A 23314-nucleotide genomic window follows, 5' to 3' on the forward strand; every position below is an offset into this window, starting at 1 on the left:
GTAATATAATGTTTAGCAAATAAAGAAAGCAGATGCCACCACCTGATGGAAAAAGGACTTCTTAGTGATACCTTATTTAGCATACACACTTTGGAGAAATGCTATACACCAAACACTCTGCTCAAGTCCAGTCTCTTAATTTGCAAAGTAGCCTTATCTGAACTTATCTTCAGCTGCAGAAAGATATACCATGATCATCACTCTGCTGCAGTTAATTTTCAAAGATGGCACTGGTGAATGGGTAGACCCCTCCTTGTGCTAATTATGACTGACTCCTTATTATATCTTAGAGCTTTATGAGATAAAATACATCTCAATGTTTGCATAGACTGAAAAAAAAAGGAAAAGGTAAGGTAAATTCCTTTGCACAGATCTGGTCTGGAGGATGTTTGGGTAACAGTTTGCTTAGCATCACCTTCATTGGTGGATCTGCCGATTCTTGGTCTACTTTGAAGTGTCTCTAGTGACCATACCAAATGTGCATTGCAGACTAATGTCAATGTCTGCCTTCCTCAGACAACCCACACCTCTGCTTTTCTCTGCAATTTTTTTTCTTATGCTGCCATGGTCTGTGTATTTTTGCTACTTCATGAAATCCAGCCATTTCAGCCTTACTACACTTTTTTTTTTCTGACTTCTGGTTCACATTCAATTAATAGTTAAATGACTTAATAGTTCTGATTTTACCTGTTTATTTTGGTAATATTTTAACAAAATGTTTTACACCAGAAACCTTTTTAATGGAAACATTTTTTCACTATTAGCAGTATTACAATGAATACAGGAGAAAAAGCCCCATCACAAAAACCCCCATCACAACAGCAGAACCTTTAGCAGATGTACCTCAAAAAGAATTCTTACAAAGTTAATTTTTTAAAAAATCAGTGCCTCTAGAGAAATATAGTAGAGACCTCAATCACATTCCAGTCAGAGATGTTTTTCAGTCATTCAAAATAATACAGAAGCTAAAAATCTTGCTAATGCACTGTTTGAGAGTTAATGAGAAACATTTCCAAAATTAAATATGGATTGCAGTGATGACCAAGAGAGACAAGCTGACTGTATAAATCCTGCTGTGTTTGCCAAGTCAGGAATGAATTAATTTTCTGTGTTCCTCCCAACAGCCTTGGGTCTGGAAGTGTTGCAATGTGCCTCCAGCTAGCACTGCATACCTTGGATTGATGGAAGACAGTTTATGCAGGCACAGCAGAACATAATCTTTCATCTTCACTTATCTGCAGTGAGTGGGCAGAATGTGTGAACATGTTTCCATTTGGTAAATAAAACAGTACCAGAACATGAAATGAAAGAAGTATCAGAAGCAGGATGAAAAGGGGTGGAAGGGACAGAACATGTCTGGATTATTCTCCACTGATTTTGCAAAACACTTGTAGTTTGCTTAGCAAATGTTATGATGTATTTTTATCAATAATGAGAACATCTACCTTGACAATTCTATAGTCCATGTTTGCTGCCTGCTTTGTGAAGAACATAAAAAAGAGCTTTCCTCTACCTTAATATCTAGTTTAGTAGTTAGTCAATGAGTAAGTGGCAGTGCAGTGTTAAAATAATCCACATTTGATTCCATGTTTAACAAAATAGTTTGAGGAACTTCTGCTTTGAAAAACTCTGTCTCTAGCTGTGGTGTGAAACAGAGAACTAAGAATCACCAGAACCTAGAGAACGTACTGTTCCCAAAACAGGCACAAGTTAAGTAATCTAAAATACTTAGTAGCTGTTAAGTTTGTAGATAAGAACTTAGGGACTATATGAGAGGAACCTGTATGTTCAAGCTTCCAAATATCTCAGCGACAGTCTGGGCAAGTCAGACCAAGCAGCCAAACCAGCCTCCTAAAAATAAGCAAATAAATCAGCCGAAGTCCCCAAGATGCTCCTGCCAACAGCCTCCACGGAGTCTTTAAGGGCTCTTCCTCTTCAGTGACACGGTCTCTTCAACGAGGGAGGTTTGCAGCTGTTCGTCCTTTGAAAACAAACAAACAAACAAACGAACGAACGTCACCTCACATCTCGCAATCTTTACGTGGAGGATTTCCTGCGGCGGAGGCTGAGCCCAGCCGCAGCAGCGAGGGGCTGGGGCGGCCGCTCAAACACTTTGTTTCTCGGAGGTTGCGTTCAACCAGCAGCGCTTACCTGCGCCGGGGCAGGGAGGGGACGGGGGTGGCCCTGCCCTGCCCTGCCCCGGGGCCACCCCGCGGTCCGGGGGACAGGCAGGTTTGCAGGCGGGGAAGGTGAGGCTCGCCGGGAGGAGCCGCCCGTGCGGGGGCAGCGGAGCCGCGGTCCCTCCGCTGCCGGGGCTCTCTGGGAGGCGGCAGCGGGGCTCGCCCGCTCCCGAGGAGCAGGTAGGGGACTGCCCGGGCCCTGGCCCGGCCCCAGCGAGCCCTCGGTGTAACGGGGGCTCGGCCGGCCCCGAAAGCCGGGAGCGGCCGGGGCGGCAGCGGGTGCGGGCAGCGGGTGCGGGCAGCGGGTGCGGGCAGTGGGTGCGGGCAGTGGGTATGGGCAGTGGGTTCAGGCAGTGGGTACGGGCAGTGGGTACAGGCTGTGGGTTCAGGCAGTGGGTATGGGCAGTGGATACGGGCAGTGGGTGCGGGCAGTGGGTACAGGGAGTGGATACGGGCTGTGGGTACAGGCTGTGGGTACAGGCTGTGGGTACAGGCTGTGGGTATAGGCAGTGGGTACAGGCTGTGGGTATAGGCAGTGGGTACAGGGAGTGGATACAGGCTGTGGGTACAGGCAGTGGGTACAGGCTGTGGGTATAGGCAGTGGGTACAGGGAGTGGATACGGGCTGTGGGTACGGGCTGTGGGTACAGGCTGTGGGTTCAGGCAGTGGGTACAGGCAGTGGGTTCAGGCAGTGGGTATAGGCTGTGGGTTCAGGCAGTGGGTGTAAGCAGTGGGTTCAGGCAGTGGGTATGGGCTGTGGGTACAGGCTGTGGGTTCAGGCAGTGGGTTCAGGCAGTGGGTGTAAGCAGTGGGTTCAGGCAGTGGGTATGGGCTGTGGGTACAGGCTGTTGGTTCAGGCAGTGGGTACAGGCAGTGGGTATAGGCAGTGGGTACAGGCAGTGGGTACAGGCAGTGGGTATAGGCAGTGGGTACAGGCAGTGGGTACAGGCAGTGGGTATAGGCAGTGGGTACAGGCAGTGGGTAAAGGCAGTGGGTTCAGGCAGTGGGTACAGGCAGTGGGTATAGGCAGTGGGTACAGGCAGTGGGTGCGGGCTCTGGGTGCGGGCAGTGGGTATGGGCAGGTGCAGCCGGGAGCGCTGCTCGCCATGGCTCTGTAACAGGATGATCCCAGCAGCACGGCCGTACAGCCGCTGCCCAGTGGTCGCACTTTGCTCCCACGCCTTGCTTTTGGAGCTGGGAGGTGGCTCGGAGCCGGGGAAACGTGGCTGGGGACACTGTAGGAGTAGGAGTGAGAGCCCTTGTAAAGGGTCAGCCCTGGCCGTGGCTCGGTTCCTGACCGAAGCGAGCGCCTGTTCCCCGCAGCTGCCCTCGGCGCTGGGCCTGGCGGGTCACCCTGCCCGGGCCGGGCATCGCCCAGCAGCCACAGGGAATGCTTCCAGAAACACGTCCCAGTTTAAATGAAGAGTACTGGAAAATGGTTTTCTGCCGTACCCGCTGAGGGATGCCAGCATCTCACAGAAACACGGCTATCGCCACGGTCGCAGTGCCATCGCTACATCCTGACAGGGCTAAGGCAACCCTTCCATGCTGACTAGGTATGTCCAGTGAAGGAATTTATGTATTTGCTGTCACCTTTTTTTTTTTTTGTGATCAAAAGTTAGAACTTGATTAATCTCTCTAGAAGAGGCATGGTGTACCTTGTGGTTAATAGGAGCATTTAAGGAGCATTTAAGGCAATACGAAAAAAAAATTACATATATATATATATACACATACATATTCATTTTTTTATTATTTAAAATGTTCCTAGGCTTATATACCAGAAACAGTGTAATACTCTGACGTTCTGTTGGTTCTTTCAGTTCTGAGGACTTGCAGGCTTGAATCAATTTGTACATTTGAATGAGATTCAAATTAAGCTGCCACAAGTTTGCCAAAATCAGTAAAACCTGTGATCCTTTGAAATTTTGAGGAGACTTCTCTTTTTAATTGAGTAGATCAACTTTGAAAGGACTAAAAAGCAGATGAAAAGGTGGTTATGTCAATTTAATGAAAAAATTTAATGAAAATTATGCCCACATGCCATCATCGATGCTGTGATTGTAATTCAGGTGCGTGTATCATTGAAGACCTCCTTTAGACAACTGATGGGGTTTTTTGTGGGGTTTTTTTGGTTATACTATTTTTTTTTAAACTGCAATTGATAAAAATATTTCCTTTCAGGGTGAAACTTCATGGACGTGGCTTCACATACCTGAAATTTTTTTTCCTCTTTGGAAAATCTGGGCAAAGATAATTAGAGCTGAAGTCTGTTGTGAATGATAAAGCTCCACAGGTCGATTGAGTGCTCAAGATGTGGACAGAATGGCTGGGGAAAGGGAGAAATTTAGCTGTTTATCATGGCAGAATGTGGTAGGAAAAACATTTGCAATTGGTTCTGCAGTTGTGTGTATGTTATTTTCATCCTTATTTATGTGAATACATGCACAGAGAAGAGCCTGATTTTACTACTGTGTCTACCTTCCATGGAAATGGAAATTTTCTATTGTGAAAAGTGAGAGATGAGGGAGTCTCCTCAAAGTTGTGTGTATGGTTTTACACAAGGCTGTATATATGTTTGCAAGTCTTCTATGGTGACAAAAGGGCAAATTATAAATTTAAATAGATAGAAAGAACATTGTAATTCTAGAAAAGCAGGATCCTGGAAGACTTTCTCTCAGGATGTGGTAAAATACTACTTCTGTATCTGCTAAATCTACTGATGGGGCAAGAAATTTCTTGAGAGAGCTCTTGTGAGACAGACCACTAGAGCAAATGTTTTAAGAACAGAGTTTGTGAAAAAGCTGTGATTTAGAGAAGTCATTAAGAAAATACCTGCTCATAAGTGGAGTGTATTCTATCCTGTTTTATCTTTAAATTATATCTGTTACCATATTTTCCTCTTCTTTAAAATTAAAAAATATGAATTTTTAAGAGTGAATAATGGAAAAAGTTGTTGGTTTTGTACAAAGACATAACCTACCTCCTGAGATTTTAATGTTTTGTGTATTTCTGTGGTCAGGATTATTTCAAGGACTCATCCCATCTTAGAGCTAGGCAAGAAAAGACCTGCCTGGTAATTTGAGTGGAGATTTGCAAGGAGGGAGGAGGAAAGAGAAAGGGAAGAAGGGAAGCAAGCACTGCAAGAAGCAGTGTGGATGACTCAATGCATGGCACACTTCTGAGTCAGTCTGGTAAAGTAAGCCACAGCAGGCGGAAGTGTCATCTTTGGCTCTTGCAGAAAATCCTGATCAGCTAAATGTTTGTCAGTAGTACTCAGTAGGACTCAAAGAACAAAGATGTGGTTAGAAATCATTTGGAAAAGAATCCAGAAAAACCCAGTAATTGTTTATAAATCCATAGTGTGCTCATGTTTTGAAGACAATATGCAAGTTCTGTCCTGTCCTCAAGTTGTAGCAAATCTGGATGCAGTGCAGAAGTGGGTGGCAAAAAAAGTCAGAATTATGAAATCAGATTCCATCTAAGGGAGAGTTACAGAATCTACTACTGTAGCTTAGGAAAACAAGAAGTGGGAAGGTGTGTGCTAGAGATGTAAAAAACCCCAACTGCTTGACAAGCTGAAATAGGAGATGTTCACTCTTTTTTTTTTTTTCTGGTGTAATAATTTGGAGCTGCCAGATAAAACAAACAGCTAACAGGCTCAAAACAAGTCAAAGACCATTCCTGTATTTCATGTGTCCTCTTTAAACTGTGTAATTCCTATATTAATTGTCTAATGCAAAAGTTGACTTTAAATTATGGAAGTTCATATTGGAAACCGCTAATTGAACATCTTTTTTCCATTTTGCAGGGGAACATGACATCAAAAACACTGTTTTCATGTAACATTGCAACAGCATTTCTGTCTTTAATTGTTGCAAGTAAGTCTGTTGGTGGCTATGGAAAGTCTTGGTCTGAACTTTTTATGGAACTTTTTTTTTTTCACACAAGTAATACTAACTTTCTGTGGAAATGGCTGTAATAGTGAAATTTACATGCATGCCAATGCATTCTTTTAAACAGTCCCAAGAGCAGGAGCCTATAAAACATAATGGTGTTTCATGTTCCAACATAACAGAATAATTTAGTTAGAAAGAAGCTCTTGACATCTAACAGGGTCAAGATTTTGAAAACTTCTGCAAATGAAAACTCCACAACTTCTTCTCATGGTATTTCATGCAGAACATAAGAGGAAAGAAAGGGATTGAAATCAGAATAGTATTGTATTTGTTGTGTTCTCCTCTGTTCTGCACATTTGCCACTGATAGTTATCAGAGACAGGATTTTGGACTAAACAGACGCTTGCATGACTCTCTGTGCCAATTCTTATAAAATAACAAAGCAAGGAAGGTTTAATAAATATATTACAGTCTTGGGAACATGACCATGGTATCCAGAGTTGGTGCCTTTTTTGTCATATTGTAAAAAATAAAAAAAGCACAAGCCAAACTCTTGCTGTTGCTCTTTTCCTGCATGAGTCTGTGTCAGAAGTAAAGAAAATGATCTCATTGGTAATTGTAATGATTCCTCTCTAAATGTTCGTAAAATTAAGGGTCAGTTGAAATTCCCATAGCAAACTTAATATTTGTACAACACGGTCTTTAACTACTGTGTCCTTTTAGGACATTTAAATATCAAAAGCATAGTCTGTCTTTAAGGATTACTTTGACTACAGTTAAGTGAAGTTAAAAAATAAAGGCATTAAATGTGAAATTTGTGTGCATAATGTGTGTTTGTGTACATGACCGTGAAACAGACTGGAGAAACACAAGTACTTTAGTGATTTGTATCTGAAATAAAACATGCAAATGACAACTCTGTTACAAAGACATTCTACTGAGTGTAAATATTGCCTTCAAAAAACAGCATTTCATTTTAGTAGCATAACTATAGCTGTAAACTACTGAGTAGTACTCTTAGCTGTAATGATAAGAGATTAAAATTGCATTTTCAGTAGTTGACTTGAGAATGGAAATGAAATCTACAATGAACTTTATAATTAGAAAATGAGTTCAGTATATTTTTGTAGTGTGTTTGAGTTTTTCTTTAATGTTTATCTCTTTCCTTTAGAAAAATGTGAAGCTTATGATGTGATGTTGAAGCAAATTCTTGTGCCTGATGGGCAGCCTCTTGCTATTAAATGTTCACTGGAAAAGAGCTTGAAAAGTGGAGACTACAACTTAACGTGGTATAAAGTTGGTAACCAAAGAGCTGTGCCTAGAGACAAACTCTCTAGAGTTCATCAGCAGAAGAATCTAATTTGGTTTCTTCCTGCAATGTTAGAAGATTCTGGAGATTATGAATGTGTCATAAGGTGAAAGTTAAAAAAAATATTATATTTTTACAGAAATGAGTTGCAAAGCGATTAACTTTTAAAAAGCCAGTAAAATTTTGAGGGTAAGAGGAATACTAATGAAGAAGAGAGAATGCATCTACAAAAACTAACTTTAGTTTGGGAAAATTAAGTCTAATTTTGGGATTTTTTTCTGTGTAGGCAAAGGTAAATTCATTAAAGAAACTGTAAACATTTTTTCTTCTCTTTCTTCTTCAAAAAGAATGCCATACATTTTCTGACCTGCAAAATATGCTAAATAGGTTAATTTGTGTTCTATTAATTGCAGGAATTTGACAAGCTGCAAGAAAATGTGTACAAAAGTAACAGTTTTTGAGAGGATTGATGGTTTGTGCTTAAATGAAAAATTTGCTGTGGAGGAGGTGATATTCACATCATCTTCTGCAAAGGTTGTGTGTCCCCACTTGGATTATTTCAGGAAAGAGAAGAATATGCAGCCTGTTCGTTGGTATAAGGTGAGACTATAGTGTTTTGTTCTGTCTTATAGCTGTCCATTATTTATAATAAAAATCAATGACCTTTGGATAATTAGAGCAGAAGAACTAAAGATTTACTGTAAATTGGAGAAAAATGCTTTTAAAACAAATTGGAAGAGGATTAAGACTTTCTGTTTTTTAAAGGTGTACTTGGTTATCAGGGCAGAATTTCAGCTGAGGTGTAGGAGTGATGCTGACCCAAGTTCCCACCAGGTGGCATCTGTTCACCTGCCAGGGGAACACGGCCTTGTGTGGAAACAGATTTACTGTGGCATAATCCATTAAGTGTTCAATACTCTTCCATTCCATTATTCTACTTCTTGTTGTTCATGCTCTTTTAAAGGCTCTTTCTATTACAATAATGTAATCTGCCTTCTGCCTCAGGCTCATGAGATAATTTTTTTAAAAAATAAAAATCTAATTAAAAAATAAAATCTAATTATTGGGTGGTGCTTCATTGATTAATACTTTAGCAAATACTGACAACTCACATTTTAATTTATTATTTCTCTAATATCAAAGTTGTTTTCCAAAGGGAATGAACTTTAAATCAAAATCTCAGTAGATGTGAAGCCTGTATTTCTTTATATTCTGCCGTCCTAACTCTTCCTCAGCCTCTGCAGGGTGTCCATCCTTGTGCTGCGGTCCATTGAAACTTCAGATTGTATCAAAGAGAGACAAACCATGGAAATATACAGACATGTGAATTAACAGAATTCTCTACACAATTTTAGGACTGCCAGCTGCTGAAAGGAAAAAGGTTTGCCATTTCAAACAGTGACCTTATAATTTTCAATGTGACTGTACATGATGGAGGAAACTATACATGTGAAACAACATATACCTACAATGGGAAACAATATAACATTTCACGAGACATCAGTCTGGTTGTAGAAGGTAAGTAAATAATTTCACTGTGTTTGTGTTCATAACTGAAGTGGAAAGACTTAATTTGTGGATAGATATGCTTAGGACTACTGTTTTTCACCTAAATGTGCAGTAATGACTACCTGAGATATGGTACTTTTTTGAGTGATATTTTGTTATAAAATGGCTGACAACCTTGTCTTTAGTACAAGGGGTGTTTTTAGGTTGTACTTGCATTATAGAGCATAAAACAGACTGCAACTGCCCCTGGTTTTCTGAAAAACACTTTCTTTTGCTTAGTGACTCCACCAAAAAAGCCTCCAGAAATAACCTACCCAAGAAACAACTCCATTGAAGTGGAACTTGGTAAGTAGTTTTCTCTAGAGAAAATATGAATTTATATCCTAGTTAAAATGTATTCTCAAGGAGTATCCTATTCTCTGCTGTCTTGTTTTTATTTTATGAAAAAGCTACTTCAGTGGTCAGTTTCTCTCTGTTGATTTCCCAAAAGAAGAATGAGGGATGAGAGGGAAAGAAATGAGGCACATTGCTTGCAAAGTCCTAAAGAAATTTCTCAGATGCAAGGAAAATTGTAGGAACCCAAGTGATTATCTGTCACATCTGTTGCTTTCCATCACTCTGGAAGTGATTCTAAGAACAGGTCCATCTCGAATCTGCAGGCAAAGTGATGCCCCAAGGGGAGCATCTTCTTCCTGGATTCAGCTTCTTCCATCCTACCATTCTCTTTCTGGACCTGCAGATTAATGAAAATATAGATCCTCTGTTAGAGTAACTTTTTTGAAAGGATTTAGTATCATCCTTAGCTGGTGTGCGAATGTGAATCTGTGAACAGGATTGTATAGATTTTAATTAGGTTATGGAGATTAATTCTTTACTTTGTAACACAATTTTATAGGCTCACAGGTTACTGTGGATTGCAACACCACAGGTGCTGATGGGTATGAGGTGTACTGGACAGGCAACGGTATTGATGTATTTTACATGAGCAGAATTTTTGCACGTCCCTATGAGTAAGTATATTTTCAGATTAGAAAATACCATGTTGGCAACCAAAGTGGAACTTTCTCCCTTTGTTATCAAAATATTTAGCAACATTTTTCTCTTGCTTTAAATAGCATTCTTCTTAAAAACTCTAATGCTTACCTTCTCAACTGACTTTCTGCTTTGAAATAGAAACTTTAAACATAGTAGGAACATGAGCTTCACGTGTGATTGTGCGTTTCTTGCTCATTTTGAAAAATCATTCTGAATTTGCAATGTTGGGAAAAGGTGTTTTGTTACAGTCCCATAATTGTAATACAGTTTCTTTTGAGCAAGCTCTTGCCTGGCAGAGACCTCTTTTGGTTGAATCAGGCATATTCAAGTGCCTGATTCATGATTTTCAGACTTCATCTTTCTTTTGTGTTCCACATCTGCCTCCCTGAAAGATTGCAAGAGCACAAATCTGTGCTATACATGAAAAATTGAGATTTCTAGATTAAAGGGCATTAAGTTAGACAAGTTTAACTGAGATCAGCTGAAGAGCTATTGGAAGACTTTTTTGAGGGCATTTGTACTGAAGCTTAGGGGTTAGAGGAGAAAAGGGAGACAGATTTTCAGCGATGAGCTGGGTCTTGGGAGGCCTTGGGCTGAGTAAAGCATGTGAAGGTCAATTGGGAGATAAGGTGATGGTGAAAAGCAGGTCAAATGGAATTAGAGGAAGATAAATTATACCTGACTGGAAAAAATAACTTAAACTGGATCAAGAAGCAATCTGAAATTGTCTTAGACATTACAGATTTTGAACTAAAAATTTCATTTTTTTTTGTCAGCCCTTATGATGGCACTGTAAATAAAAAAATGTGATAATTTTTGTAAATTCTGGAGCACTATCTAGGACCAAAAAACCAGTGAAGAAAAGAGAATGATGTCTGCAAAGTAAGAATAGAGTTGCAAGAAATAAGTTTTCATCATAAAACAAAGGGAGAAATAAAATTATGACTTATTTGGGTGCACAACAAGAGAAAACACTACGCAAAAATAACATATTAGACTGTCATAAAGAATTGTAGTGCCATAAAAAGTTGGGCCATAATGCAGAGATACATGGTCACGGAATTGGTATTGCAAAAGCAATGTTATTTTTTGTACTTCATAGCACCTACACGGTCACCTTTGGTCACATGCATTAGTGATGTTGGTTCATTCATCTCCTGAATGCCATATCCTATTGTGAAATATCTATGTCCATCTTCTCTCACAGGGATTGGGAAGCCCATAAAAAGAGTTTATTTAGGTTCATAAGGCATATTTTTGAACTTCCAACTATAGAAACCTTATGTTCCTTTGGGGAGACATAGCTGCAGATAAGATAAAGTTGCAATGTCTTGATGCTTTCCGATGTATATGCTAAATGTCAGCAGGAGGAGAGGTCTGGCTGTTAGGGTTTCTTTCATATTATGTAATTGTTCATCTGTTGTGAAGTGTGGTTGACATTTGCAGAAGGAAATAACCACTGTTGTGGTGCAGATGTTAGAGATTCAGCCATTCCCGAATGGGCTGTGGTTTTATGGTTCTATTTGTCACCTTTTGGACAGGGGAGAAACTTCTCACGATGGGCGCCCTATGCATTCTGTGAAGCTAATAATTTCAGAAGTAAGCAGTGAAGATTATGAACAGCCTTTTGTCTGTCAAGCTTCAAATGCCTTTGGGCAAGTTGCATCCTATATTATATTAAAACACAGAGGTAAAAAGTACTATTATTTTGAGGCCTGTGATTATCTATACTTCCCCAAAGGTGTTTTGATACCAAATTCTTGTGTATCATGTTGAAAGAAAACAGATGTATTACAGTTTGCAGTATTCATGTGCCTGTGCATAGTGAAGAAATCACTATAGCATTGCATTGATCATTATTTAAAAAACAAGGAATGAAACGTGTAATATTCAAACTTGTATTGAATTTATGTAAAAGATCAGATTTGACAAATTCAACATTTAAAACTAATTTCTTATATTTTTGTGCAGTTCCTGACATACGAAGATGGCTGACTGGAGGGCTTGTCTCTTTGTTAATTTTAACATTTATTACTTTAATAATCTACAAGATTTTCAAGATTGATTTGGTGCTTTGGTACCGTAATTCTGTCTGTGCCCTTACAAGTGAGGAAGGTATGTGAGTGTGACCAGGTATGTAAGTGTAGTTACCCTATTGATTTTTTTCTCTTGCCTTTACTTCTGAGAAACAATGGGATTATTTAGTACAATGTATGTAGAACTTCCATAAGGAATTTTCAAATATGCACAAAGACATTTTATGCAGGATTTTTTTCAGTCATATGGGTAAAATATAGGCTTGAAGTAATAAAAATTGTGTAATATTGAAGGCAGCCAGTGAGATAGGTCAAAAGAACCATAGGTTATTCCAAAATGAGCATGTTCCAAAATGAGCAAGTTTATTGCTTTTCTGTAGTTTCTTTACATGTGGATTTAGGGTCACTCTGATGATGAACAATAGGTGTCAGCAGAGCTACATCCTGTGAATTGGATGTTTTAAAAACGTGCTTTAAATATTTATTTTGAAAATCGGACTAATTTGTCAGAAATTAATTTGGTTGTATTTTTTTTTTTTTTGATTTTTCAATTTCTCTCTGTTACCCTTGCTTTCCTTCTAAATCCTGTCAGTTATGATGTTGACATATCAAAGAGAAAATTTTCTGCTAGTTCTGTGTTCTGGGATACTTCTAATGTGTTTTAGTTTAATGCATTGTAGGCAAATATATTGGATAAGTATGAAAAATTTGAAATGAGCACATCATAGATATATTTCATGTCAGTTCTCAGACTGTCTGAAGTTCCCCATGGCTTGATAATGAATGGATTACATACATTAAGATAGTTAATATTTACTTATGGCTGTGCTAAATGTTTTCACGGGAAAATAATTTCAACTCCTGGTCAAAAATTCAGATTTACTATAATACTGTAGTAGAGTCCTAATTAAAAGAAAAAAAAAAAAAATTTTAGCTTGAGTTTGATCTGATTTTGGCTTGGTTCTTTCAGTCCAGCTTGCTACACAGCCTTACATCTCAAAACCTCAGAAGCCTTCTGGCCTTTTACCTGAGAAGAGCCCTCCCGGGATTGTTACAAGAAAGAATTGCCATTTTTCCACCTTCTCTTGTGATTAGTTAGAAGTGGAGATAACTGCTGTTAAGTTTCTTTCAGGAGAGGTGGTGAAGAAAGTCCTGTGAGAGGGTAATTCCTCAATGTCCTGGCACCTCTATGAATGGGAGCTGCATCCAGCTCATTTGGTGACTTCTTCATCCCCAGGATGGAAAAGGAAGTCAGATTCTGTGGCTGGTCATCTTTATTTTGATTCATAGAGCATTTTGTTTCTGTGAGGTGATTCTGTAAGATGGGTGAAATCAGCCCTCCATTACTACTTCTAAACAGTCCAAAAATGAAATGCAATAAAGGCATTTTCCTAAGTTTTAGGTTTTTAACAGAAATGTTTGTGTTTGTTTTAGATGGGAAAATCTATGATGCATATGTCCTGTACACAAAAAGCAGTGAAAGCAGAAGTATATGTTGTCTGGAAACCTTTGTTCGTAGGATACTCCCAGATGTTTTAGAAAAACAATGTGGATATAACCTTTTCATATTAGGAAGGGATGATTTACCAGGAGAAGGTATGCTTTAATTAACAGAGGTAACAGGTTGCCTTTTGAAACATTGTTTTCAGGTTATAAGTTTATCTATGTAATTAAAACCTACATTTTGAGAGAAGAAAGCTATATTTATTTAGTTTTAATGAATAATTTGTCCGATGAAAATATTTTCTTTTTTTTTTTTCTTCTGACTGAAAATTCTCTTCTGATGTTATGAGGGTCTATGCTTTCTTAGTGATGAACAAATGAAAAAAATGAGGACTTAATAATTAATACTAACAGCATTAATAATACTTTTGAGTTTTTTTGAATGATAAATTCTCCTGAGGGCTAAAGAAAACAATTTTTTGAGAAGTTATGTCATACAATGGATCATGAATCATGATTGGCAGTGTGAACATCTTAAAGCAACCACTGCTCTGAGCTAGCCACAACTTCACATGTTTGCAATTTTAAAATAAAGAACTATTTTACACCAGTTGTAAAGTTTCTATGCAGACTTTGATTGTTCCTTCATCACTTACAGCTGTGGTCAGTGTTGCTGATGAAACCCTTAAGCAAAGCAGAAGACTGATGATTATTTTGGGATCAGAAACACCTAGATGCTGCCTGTTGGAAGACACCTCTGAGCAACAACTAGCTATGTATAATGCTCTCATCCGTGATGGGATTCAAGTGATTCTTATAGAAATAGGTGAAATACAGGACTACACAAGCATGCCAGAATCAATCAGATACATTAAGCAAAAACATGGAGCTGTTCAATGGAAAGGGGAATTCTCAGAGAAATCTTGTTCAGCAAACACAAGATTCTGGAAGAATGTGCGCTACCAAATGCCATCCAGGAAAAAGGGATCTTATTCTGAAATGCATTTGTTGCCCCTAACGTCGAACAGTTCTGCAGCAAAGGAAAGTTAAGAAGCACTTATTTAAGTGATACTAAGAAGGTAATTCTGAATTGGGATGTTTCTTGCATATTCTTTATACTACAAAGTAGATGTTTTGTTTGAGGAGTAGAAACTGCTCATTCCTTCAATAAACTGCACCCTAAAAGAAAAAACTCTGTGCAACTTTATTTCTGTTCAGGTTTTGGATAGTGACACAATTTGTTGTGTTAGTCTCCATCAAATATTATAAGTAAACATGATGATGATGATGATATGCTATTAATTAGCTGTGGTCCACATAAATGCTGTATGAAGAAACAGCTATGAAGTCCATTTTTTAAAAATCAAAACTGCAGTTGATAAATTAAAAGTCTGTTTCTGTCATCAGCATTTTCCTAGTCATTCTGTTCCAATTCTTGTTGTCTCTCCATGACTGTCTGATTTCCTTATTGCTGCAAGAATCTGCTCTGTGCAAGCTTTGTCTGCTGGGCAACAGACCTTACCTTGCTTCTTGAAAGGGTTGGGGAAATACATGACATAGCAGGTATATTGAAAACTCATCACAACACTAAATGTGTTTCTGCTGAACAGTTGGTGCTAAATGTGTTCAGCAAATGGAAGGGAATGAAATATGTGGATTTTTAGAATGTTGAACAATTCTGTGATATCTGGTGTATGTCTACTTTTTAAACATAGTCTCTAATTCTTAGGAAACTGAAAATAGTTTGTGTTTCTTGAGAACAGGAAACTTTTTAGGCTGTGCTGCTACTCTGGAAACCAGATGTTCTCATACTGTGTCTCAGCTGTGCTAACTGCATGCACAGAAATTCACTGAAAATCTATCAAAGAACTGTGCTTGGGCTGGGTACCCTGCAGAGTGGAAAGTGGCCAGTTCTGAAACATGACCAAATTCCAATGGCAAGAAATGGTATCTCAACTACTTGTGAAAGAAGAAGTTAGAAGCATGTGGCTATATCAAGCTGCTTGAGAGTAGCTTGGTATTTCTGGATCCCAATCCACTTTTGGTGTGCATCACTGTGAGAAAATGGCATACCACTTCCTTTTCAAGGTGGTCTGAAGCAGCAGGAGTTTTCAGGCTCCAGCCTTGAAGAACATAATCTAAATGCAAATATGAATTTTGCTTGCTTTTTAAAAATTATTTTCTGAAGTTATGTAGGCTCTAACATCATGTTTATTGCCAGGATAGCATCTGTTGGGGAATTTCTTTCAGTTGGTTCTCAGAGGTATGTCTATCTAGAATATATTCTTTATGGGCTGTATTGATGGGAGAGAAAGCAAAATCTAGGAGTGGAAATATATAATCAAAGGGAAAGATTTCCAATAGCATTTCATAGTACTTTTTTTCTTTGTAAAGGTGTAGTAAATACTCCTTAGGAGCAGTGTCTCATTCTCCTGGCTGTGGGGTTCACAACTGCGTAGTTTTCCACAGCCTTCACTGACTAGAGACTTGTTCTGAGGTGCCACCAGGAAAACTGGGAACAGGGTAGATCCATCAGATGAGGCATTATTGTCCTACTAGATGTTGAATCCATGTTCTTTGGAAAGGCATAATATTTAGGTTGGAACCTTTAGAAAAATAAATTTAGGGACTTGGAGAAATCAGATAATCATAACTGTCAATTTTTTACATTGTGTTTAGACGTAGCTTGCTCAATAAAGTATTCAAAATAAGTTTATTTCCTTCCTTTTTAAAATTTGTGTTTAAAAACAGAACCTTTTTATTTTCCATGCAGAGGGAGAAAAATACTTTGGAAAAGAGGTTGAAACTGTGGTAAATTTTTTCAGCTTCCGTATTTCATATGCTTTGAAATTAAAAACCCAAACAAACTAATGACTAGGAATTGCAGTACTACATAAAAATAAATTGATTTGCAATGTGCTGGTATTTTTTTTTCTTCTGTGAATATGCCGTTCAGATTTTTTGCTGCTCTTTCTCATAGATCTTTTCAGAGGTTTGTCACATTATTCAAGATAATAATTTTCCCATTTCTCCACTGAGACTCCTAATGACTCTTAAGTGAAGACAGATTATTGTGAGTCAGCACTGATTTACCTGGTACTTTCATTTAAACAACCACATTTAGTATGATTATTTTGTGTCCTTCTATAAAAATGAGTGTGGAAGATGAGTTTTGATTATCACGGTTGATTGTTAGCTAGCTACTTCAATGTACCATGACATGAGATGGCTTATTCTTAAGGGGGCTGAATTTTGAAGCAGAATTTTGTCTCTGTTTTCTCTCCTTGGAAATTGTTTTTTGCAAGTCATTTAAGAAAACAGTATTTTTTTTTGTTATACAATAAAAGAAGTCCCCTAGACACAGATCTGATGGTTTCTCTTTATTAAAAAAAAAAATCAAATCCCAACAACTCCACAAATTATTAGCTGGCAAGAGGTTTGCCCCTGAAAACTTGGCAGATTCAGAAGGAAAAGACAAATGCAGTGTAATCAATGGAAGAGTATTTGGTTTTCACTTAGTACTAGATATATTTATTGTTTATGCTGACAGGGAGCAAAGTCTAAATGGTATGTGGTGTAAGATACATTGAAAGCATTCTCTGCACCATTTTTTGGTTTTCAACCAAAACTACATACTTATTCTGTTGGCTTGCTCCTGTCTATTTGTTTGGTACTCCAGATTGCACTGTCCTTTCCTTGCCTTGTGATTAACTTTTCTGAATTTGCTTATTCCATTACATCTTTCAATCCATAGTGTGATGCTGGTCTTTCTGTGAGACTTCTGTCATGATTTTTTCATGATCATATCCTACTTTCTTACATCTATGGTAAATAGCACTGAGATGTGGCCTGTTTCATGTTCTAATGTACACATCTGTCATGGTTTAACCCCAGCCAGCAGCCAAGCCCCACACAGCCACTCACTTCCCCACCAGTGGGATCAGGAAGAGACTCAGAAGGGCAAAAGCCTGAAAACCTGTGGGTTGAAATGAAGACTGTTTAATAGGTAAAGCAAAATCCACACACATGAGCAAATTAAAACAAGGAAATTAATTGCTTCCCACAGGCAGGCAGGTGTTCAACAATTTCCAGGACAGCAGGACCCCATCATGTGCAATGGTTACTTGGGAAGACAAACACCATCACTCCAAACATCCCCCTATTCTTCCTTCTTCCCCCCACTTTATATGCTGAGCACAATGTCATCTGATCTGGAATATCCCTTTGGTTGGTTTAGGTCCCCTCTCCCAGCTGTGTCTCTTCCCAGCCTCCCATGGAAAACCAGCACAGCATCTATGACTGTATTAATTCACTGATAGAGGTTTATGTGATTGAGAGGAATGTACTCTGAGATCAGAATGAGTTTTTAGGACCTGGTAGAGTTAATGCAGTAGCCCCAGACAGGACATCCCTGACTTTGGTATGTGTTTTGTTGTTGTTGTTGTCGTTGTTTTTTCTTTTTCTTTAAATTTACCTCTGTATTGCATCCTAGAAAGTAGAACAGCGCAAGAGCAATTTTACATTTTCCCTTTATCTTGGTAACTTGAGCTTCTGCTTGAGAGGTAAGCTAATCCTGCCTTTTGTTCAGACACTATGGTAGCTCAGTGACTCTGCTTCCCTCCATAGCTGCAGTTAGCTTGAAGATGAAGCAGGCAGGATACAATTATTATTTATGACATCTGTGCTAAGGAGAGACCTTTTCCCTAAAAGTACCAAGGAAGTATTATATTGTAGAGCTTTGGAATACATGTAAATAAAATCAGTGGCTAGCAACTTTCCTTCAGGGTATTTCCAGGTCTCAGGTTTAGTCATAGATGCTGCAGCTCATGAACACAGGAGCAATAGCATTTCTGCCTCTCATCTTTACATTCATTATTCTCAAGAGTAAAGGCAAAGCACACCACTTGATGTGCATGTTTATTCTCTTTTAATTTAGGATAGTATTAACCAGTACTCAATGTGTTTGTTGAGACAGACTGAACATTAGTCACTAAAAGGGAGTTAGAAAATAGTAGTAGTAGAAACATCTCTTCCTCAGCCCACTTTAAGATTGCTTCCCATTTTAAAATTGATTGAAAAAGAAGGAGTCTGATGTCTGCTGGGCATTGAGAGGCACAGTTAAAATGTACAGCCTGTGTGACTCCTCTGAGAGAGCACCTGGGACACTGTGGGATTGCAGCTGGAGTTAGAGCCCTGCTTGGCAGTGTTTATCAGCGGTTACTGTCTCATCCTGAAGAAAGGTAAAAAGGTCATCAAGTCATTAAGGTGAATTTTTTGCTCCAAAAAGTTGATTTTGAATTGGTACTCCAGATCAAGTGACTTAGATGTGTAAATATTTCTGGCTCATTTCTGCTGTCAGCCTCTCATTTGTCTTTGCCCTAGTTTGATTTTTTTTTCTTGAGCATAGTAGTGGCTGTAGTAAGAAGGGAATTTTGAACACTGTCTCATTTAGTTTTTTTCTTTCTTTTTCATTCAACTTTCCCTGATGGGATTTATTTCTGTTGGCAGTTTTTAAAATCCATGGTTTAATCTATTTCCTTTATCTCACTGGCTATATGCATAAGTGGAGTGCTTTGTTTTCCTGCACTGTCTATGGCAACACACCCCAGTGCTGTTTCATCTCTCCTCAAGAGTTGATCTTTTGCACTTTCTTTCTCTGTTTATCTAACATCCCCTGAAGATATGAAGGGAACAAGTCCTTAAGAAGGCATTTTTTTCTCTCTTTGAACACATTGTTTCTAATATCCACATTGTTTGTTTGTTTTCTATTTTTTTTCCAAATACGCATGACATTACTATTTCTCCGTGCCATGGAATTGGGGGACTTGGACAAACATTGGATTTGGAAAGAAATTCAACCTATCTACTCTTTTCTGACCTCTCACTCCTAGGGACAGACACTCAGACTGTATCAACTAGACCTCTACTTTTTAGGTAAGGTGTGAAACAACTACATAATTTCAAATGGAACATAGCAGAAATGGCAGGACAAATGCATCTTTAGCACCCTGAGATCAGCTCAGTTGCTTAGAGCATGGCACTAATAAAGCAACTGTTGCATTTTTTATCCCCATATGGGCCATTCACTTTAGACTTGGACTTGATGATGCTTGTGGGTCTCTTGCAACTCAGAATATTCCATGATTCTGTTTAAAGACCCTACTGAGAGGTAAAATGTATAAATTCTGGAATGGTAAATAAGCAGAGTGTTTGGGAGTTACAAAAAATAACATTCATCTGTCTCTTTAAAACAGAAAAAAGCCTTGGCAGTTAACTCCCGTACATATTGCCTCCAGGAACAAACAGGGAAAAAGCTAAAGAGCTGTCTGGACAGGGACACTCACAGTGGGAAAAAACTTGTGTGCCATATGTCCCCCTTCCATCTGTTTATGCTCTCTTCTGGGTCGTGACATCTGGTTCTGCTTGATATCTGGCTCTGATTCCTGTATTTTTAAAGTAAATGGGACTTAATTCTCCTCAGAGACTGAAGAGAATAGACCACATGCTGACTTTTAAAAGAAAAGCCAAGTTTTTCATAAAAATATGTTTCCTCATCCTAGAACTGAATGGCTTGATACACATATGTATTTAAATGAGCCAAAGATGTGCCAGCACCGTCTGCTGTCACTTTTTAAAAGCTGCTAACTTTGGCATGTTTGACATTTTTGCAGTATTGGACCATAAAGTTAGTTGGATACCTAAATTAGAAGATGAATTGGCTTATTATTAAGAAAAGGATCACGTCCAAGAGAGCAGACAGCTGAGGATGAGAAAACATTGGGTGGGTGTTCCAGGGTGAGGGTTAGTGAGCCACAGAAGCTGGCTGTGGGGATCCTGAAACCCCTGGAGCTGTGAGCCACACCAGCCCTGTGCTGTGCAGTGCCTCCACCTACTGATGCCTGAGACTGAACCTCTCCCCTTCCAATAAAAGCCACACTGTTTACATGAGATCATAATGAAATTCTGCTGTTAATAATGCCAAGCCACAGCATTAAAGAAAAATACAGCACACCAAGAGGGAGAAAAAAAAGAAGATACTTTGACAACTGCTGTTCTGAATTATACTGTAATCATTATTTTTTAGTGTTTTTTCTGTCCTTTGTAAGAACTAGCAGGGAATTTAGTGGAAATTGAGAGTTTTGGCCTTTGAGTCTGTGCAACTGTTAATCCAGAGCCTCATAGCTGGGATGTGGGGAGTAGTAGAGCTCTGCAGAGCTGTGTTTCTTAATCAGCCTCCAGCATATATCAATTAGATCTAATCGAGCAACTCTTGCCTTGGTTATTCCAAGAAGAAGACTATGATTTGAGACCACCTCATCAGGCATCTGCATTCAGCAGATCTGCTCTGGATAATGGCTGGAGGATCATTACTGGCCATGTGCTACCCAGGCAACTGAGAGTCCTAGAATTTACTTGACATAGTGATAGATGAGGAATTTGTACCTAATTTAATGATCTAGTCCCCTGAGCTGGGAATAAATGGATCCAATATTTACATGGTGAGAAAATCTTAGAGTCTTGGATGCTGAATTGTTTATGGGAAACCAGGCAGCAAATGGACAGTAGGCCCCTGGAGTCCATGAAGAAGAATTGCCTCAAGGCTGCCATCAGAGAAGACCAGTCAGTGCATCATGATCACCTGAAATGGAATGTCACAGCATTCTTGGGGGCAGAAAGCACTGGCTGCCTGAAATGACCAGTCCTCAGTTTCCAGTCCTTACCTTGGATAGTGTGCTCAGATCCCAAGGGACCTTGCAAATTTTTTTTCCTAGTGATATGTAGTGCTTTTCATTTTTTTTACTCCCATATTAAAAATCTATAGCCACAGAGTTTGTAAATTGAAGAGAATTTGCAAAATGGAAGTGGATCAGGAGGTTTCAAAGTCTTTCTAGAACCTTTGTCTATTAAAATATTATTATTGTTGTAGTTGTTGTTAATACTAATATCAATAATAAGTGCAGCCAAATCAAAATCCTGTCATGATTATGGCTCAGGCAGAATATTCTGAGTTCCAGAACTAATGGTGAAGATGAGACTGCAGAAAGTATTAAAGCAATTAGCACAAGGAGGCTGGGGCAGTGTGGTTCATAATTCATTAGTTCTCAGTAGCAGTGGATTTTGTAGTGAGCAGTCAGATGGTCATTCTTAAAGCTTTGTAGTAGTATATGCATTAAGATACATGAAGGTCCCCTGATGACTGAGGGTCCCAGAGCAGCCCCAGACATGCTCCTTGTGTGCACATGATATCTCAAAAACGTGCACATGTACCTTTAAAAATGCAGGGCTGCCATGGCTGGATTTTTCTGTCCCAGCTATGGGAGGTCGTGAGCAGTTGCTGGTATCTTTGGATAGACTAAGATTTATGGAAGAGAAGGGCTTAATGGGTTTGGTGAGGCTTCAGGAATCTCTGAGTCAGGCCATGTATTTGCTTCTGTTCTTCATTTTATCTCTCTTCCTTGAAACCCACCAAAAAAGATGGCCTCTGGCTGGCTTAATACTCACAGCTGTGTATCTCAAAAAAACAACCACCAACTACTTTACTCATATGTTTGCACTTGTAAATTACAATAGCTCCTAGCTGGAATTGGCCTAGAGGACTTGAGACATTTCTCTCAAGGATGTGATTAATACAGGATGGTGGCTATTTCCATTTCTAGAGTAGGTGGATAGTATGAAATGATCTTCCATAGGAAATGAAATGAGAATTCTTGGCCACATCATAATGGGAGTTAAATCAAAGTACGCATTTTGCAAAAGAAAACACGTCAGCTAAATACCAGCTCAACTGAATAAGACATTAATTGGAAAAAAACTAAGATTCTTATAATGCTTTGCAAAAATTTGACCTGGACTTGGCAGCATTATGAAGTCTTTGTGGCCTGGCCTGGTGAAGAAGGGAGGAGGTGAGGAAGAATCAAGACAGCAGCACTGCACATAATTACTGATTATGACCATATGTTGCATTTTGAGCTACTTGTGGGACATGTGAAGCAGGAAAGTGCCATTTTATCTTTGTACCTACCCCTCTCTAGCCACAAATGTACTGAATATGGACATATTCATTGCTCTTGGCTTTTTTCTTTGAAGATAAATCAGCATGATGATCTTTAGATTTCCTGAGTGGGCCACCTCCCAGATCACCATGTTCCTTTACATGCCCCAGCATAGCGGAAATTCTCTTGCCTTAGATGCAGAATGGATTATTTTCTTCCACTAAAAGCTCCTGGTTTGGTGTCAGCAAAGTATTTTCCACTGTGAGTACAGAGGTGGGCCTTTTGAGGTGACCTGTAGTAGGAATTATTTTTGACCTACAGTGAAGAGATGCACCCATATATAAGGAGTGGAGCACCTGCAGATGATCACAAATTCCTAAGTGAGGAAACCAAGGCTTTTGTTGTGTAAAGAGGTTTAGTTACAGATGCTGCAAGTCCCCACGTTCCTCCAGCTAGGGGTATGTAAGGGCTGGAGGAAGATGTGCCAGCTGCAATAGCTCCAGCTGACCCATTCCTCTGGCCAAGAGCTGTCTCACAGCCAAAGGACATAGTTTACTTCCAAGGGCTGATGGGAAAACCAGAGAAACAACAAACACTGGAAGAAAGCATGAGAAATGCTGTGCAGAGTCAGGCCAGCAGCTAACCCAGCCAGGCATTCTGTCTCCAGGCACAGTGAAAGGAGTTCCTGAAAATCAGAATGGTATCTCAACAGCTGCCCCAAGCTGCTGGGCTGGGTCTCACATTTGAAGCTCCACTGACAGAGGACACTGCACATATAGGAAGTCCACATGGGTTCCTGCAGAGACCAGGCTCTGAATGGGAATAAATAGACAAGACATTAACAGGCTCAGGATATTCCTGAGAGTGATGGTGAGAGCCCTTGAAGGCTAGGGCAGTACTGAGGTAGGGT

The 23314-nt window shown here is 39.3% G+C and overlaps 2 protein-coding genes and 1 long non-coding RNA gene across 5 annotated transcripts in view; 2 read left to right on the forward strand and 1 right to left on the reverse strand.

Annotated features, from left to right (window-relative positions):
• Positions 1–675: 675 nt before the first annotated feature.
• On the reverse strand, positions 676–2288 carry LOC146768758 (uncharacterized). Its single transcript, XR_014956236.1, has 2 exons — positions 2152–2288; positions 676–1981 (listed from the first exon to the last, which is right to left on the reverse strand). It is a non-coding gene; the product is annotated as an uncharacterized LOC146768758 (long non-coding RNA).
• Positions 2289–4283: 1995 nt separating this feature from the next.
• LOC110474715 (interleukin-1 receptor-like 2) lies at positions 4284–16774 on the forward strand. 2 transcript variants are annotated; one of them, XM_021538379.4, is made up of 11 exons: positions 4413–4553; positions 5992–6061; positions 7251–7494; positions 7802–7988; positions 8744–8906; positions 9177–9242; positions 9793–9907; positions 11474–11622; positions 11904–12047; positions 13403–13564; positions 14070–16774. In XM_021538379.4, the coding sequence occupies exons 1-11, from the start codon at positions 4506–4508 to the stop codon at positions 14459–14461; spliced, it is 1740 nt and encodes a 579-aa protein (XP_021394054.3). In that variant the 5' UTR covers positions 4413–4505; the 3' UTR covers positions 14462–16774. The 2 variants fall into 2 exon arrangements, with proteins under 2 accessions (XP_085439054.1, XP_021394054.3); XM_085582928.1 differs by having other exon boundaries at positions 4284–6061.
• A 2484-nt stretch (positions 16775–19258) lies between these two features.
• IL1RL1 (interleukin 1 receptor like 1) overlaps positions 19259–23314 on the forward strand; it is a 37787-nt gene continuing 33731 nt past the window's right edge. For both annotated transcript variants that reach the window (XM_085583035.1, XM_085583051.1), the window contains exon 1: positions 19259–19345. The gene's annotated coding sequence lies outside the window, so the exon portion shown is untranslated. The remainder of the gene's footprint in view (positions 19346–23314) is intronic.

Source organism: Lonchura striata, chromosome 1 (genome assembly GCF_050655825.1).
Source record: "Lonchura striata isolate lonStrDom1 chromosome 1, ASM5065582v1, whole genome shotgun sequence".
In the NCBI taxonomy this organism is placed as follows: domain Eukaryota; kingdom Metazoa; phylum Chordata; class Aves; order Passeriformes; family Estrildidae; genus Lonchura; species Lonchura striata.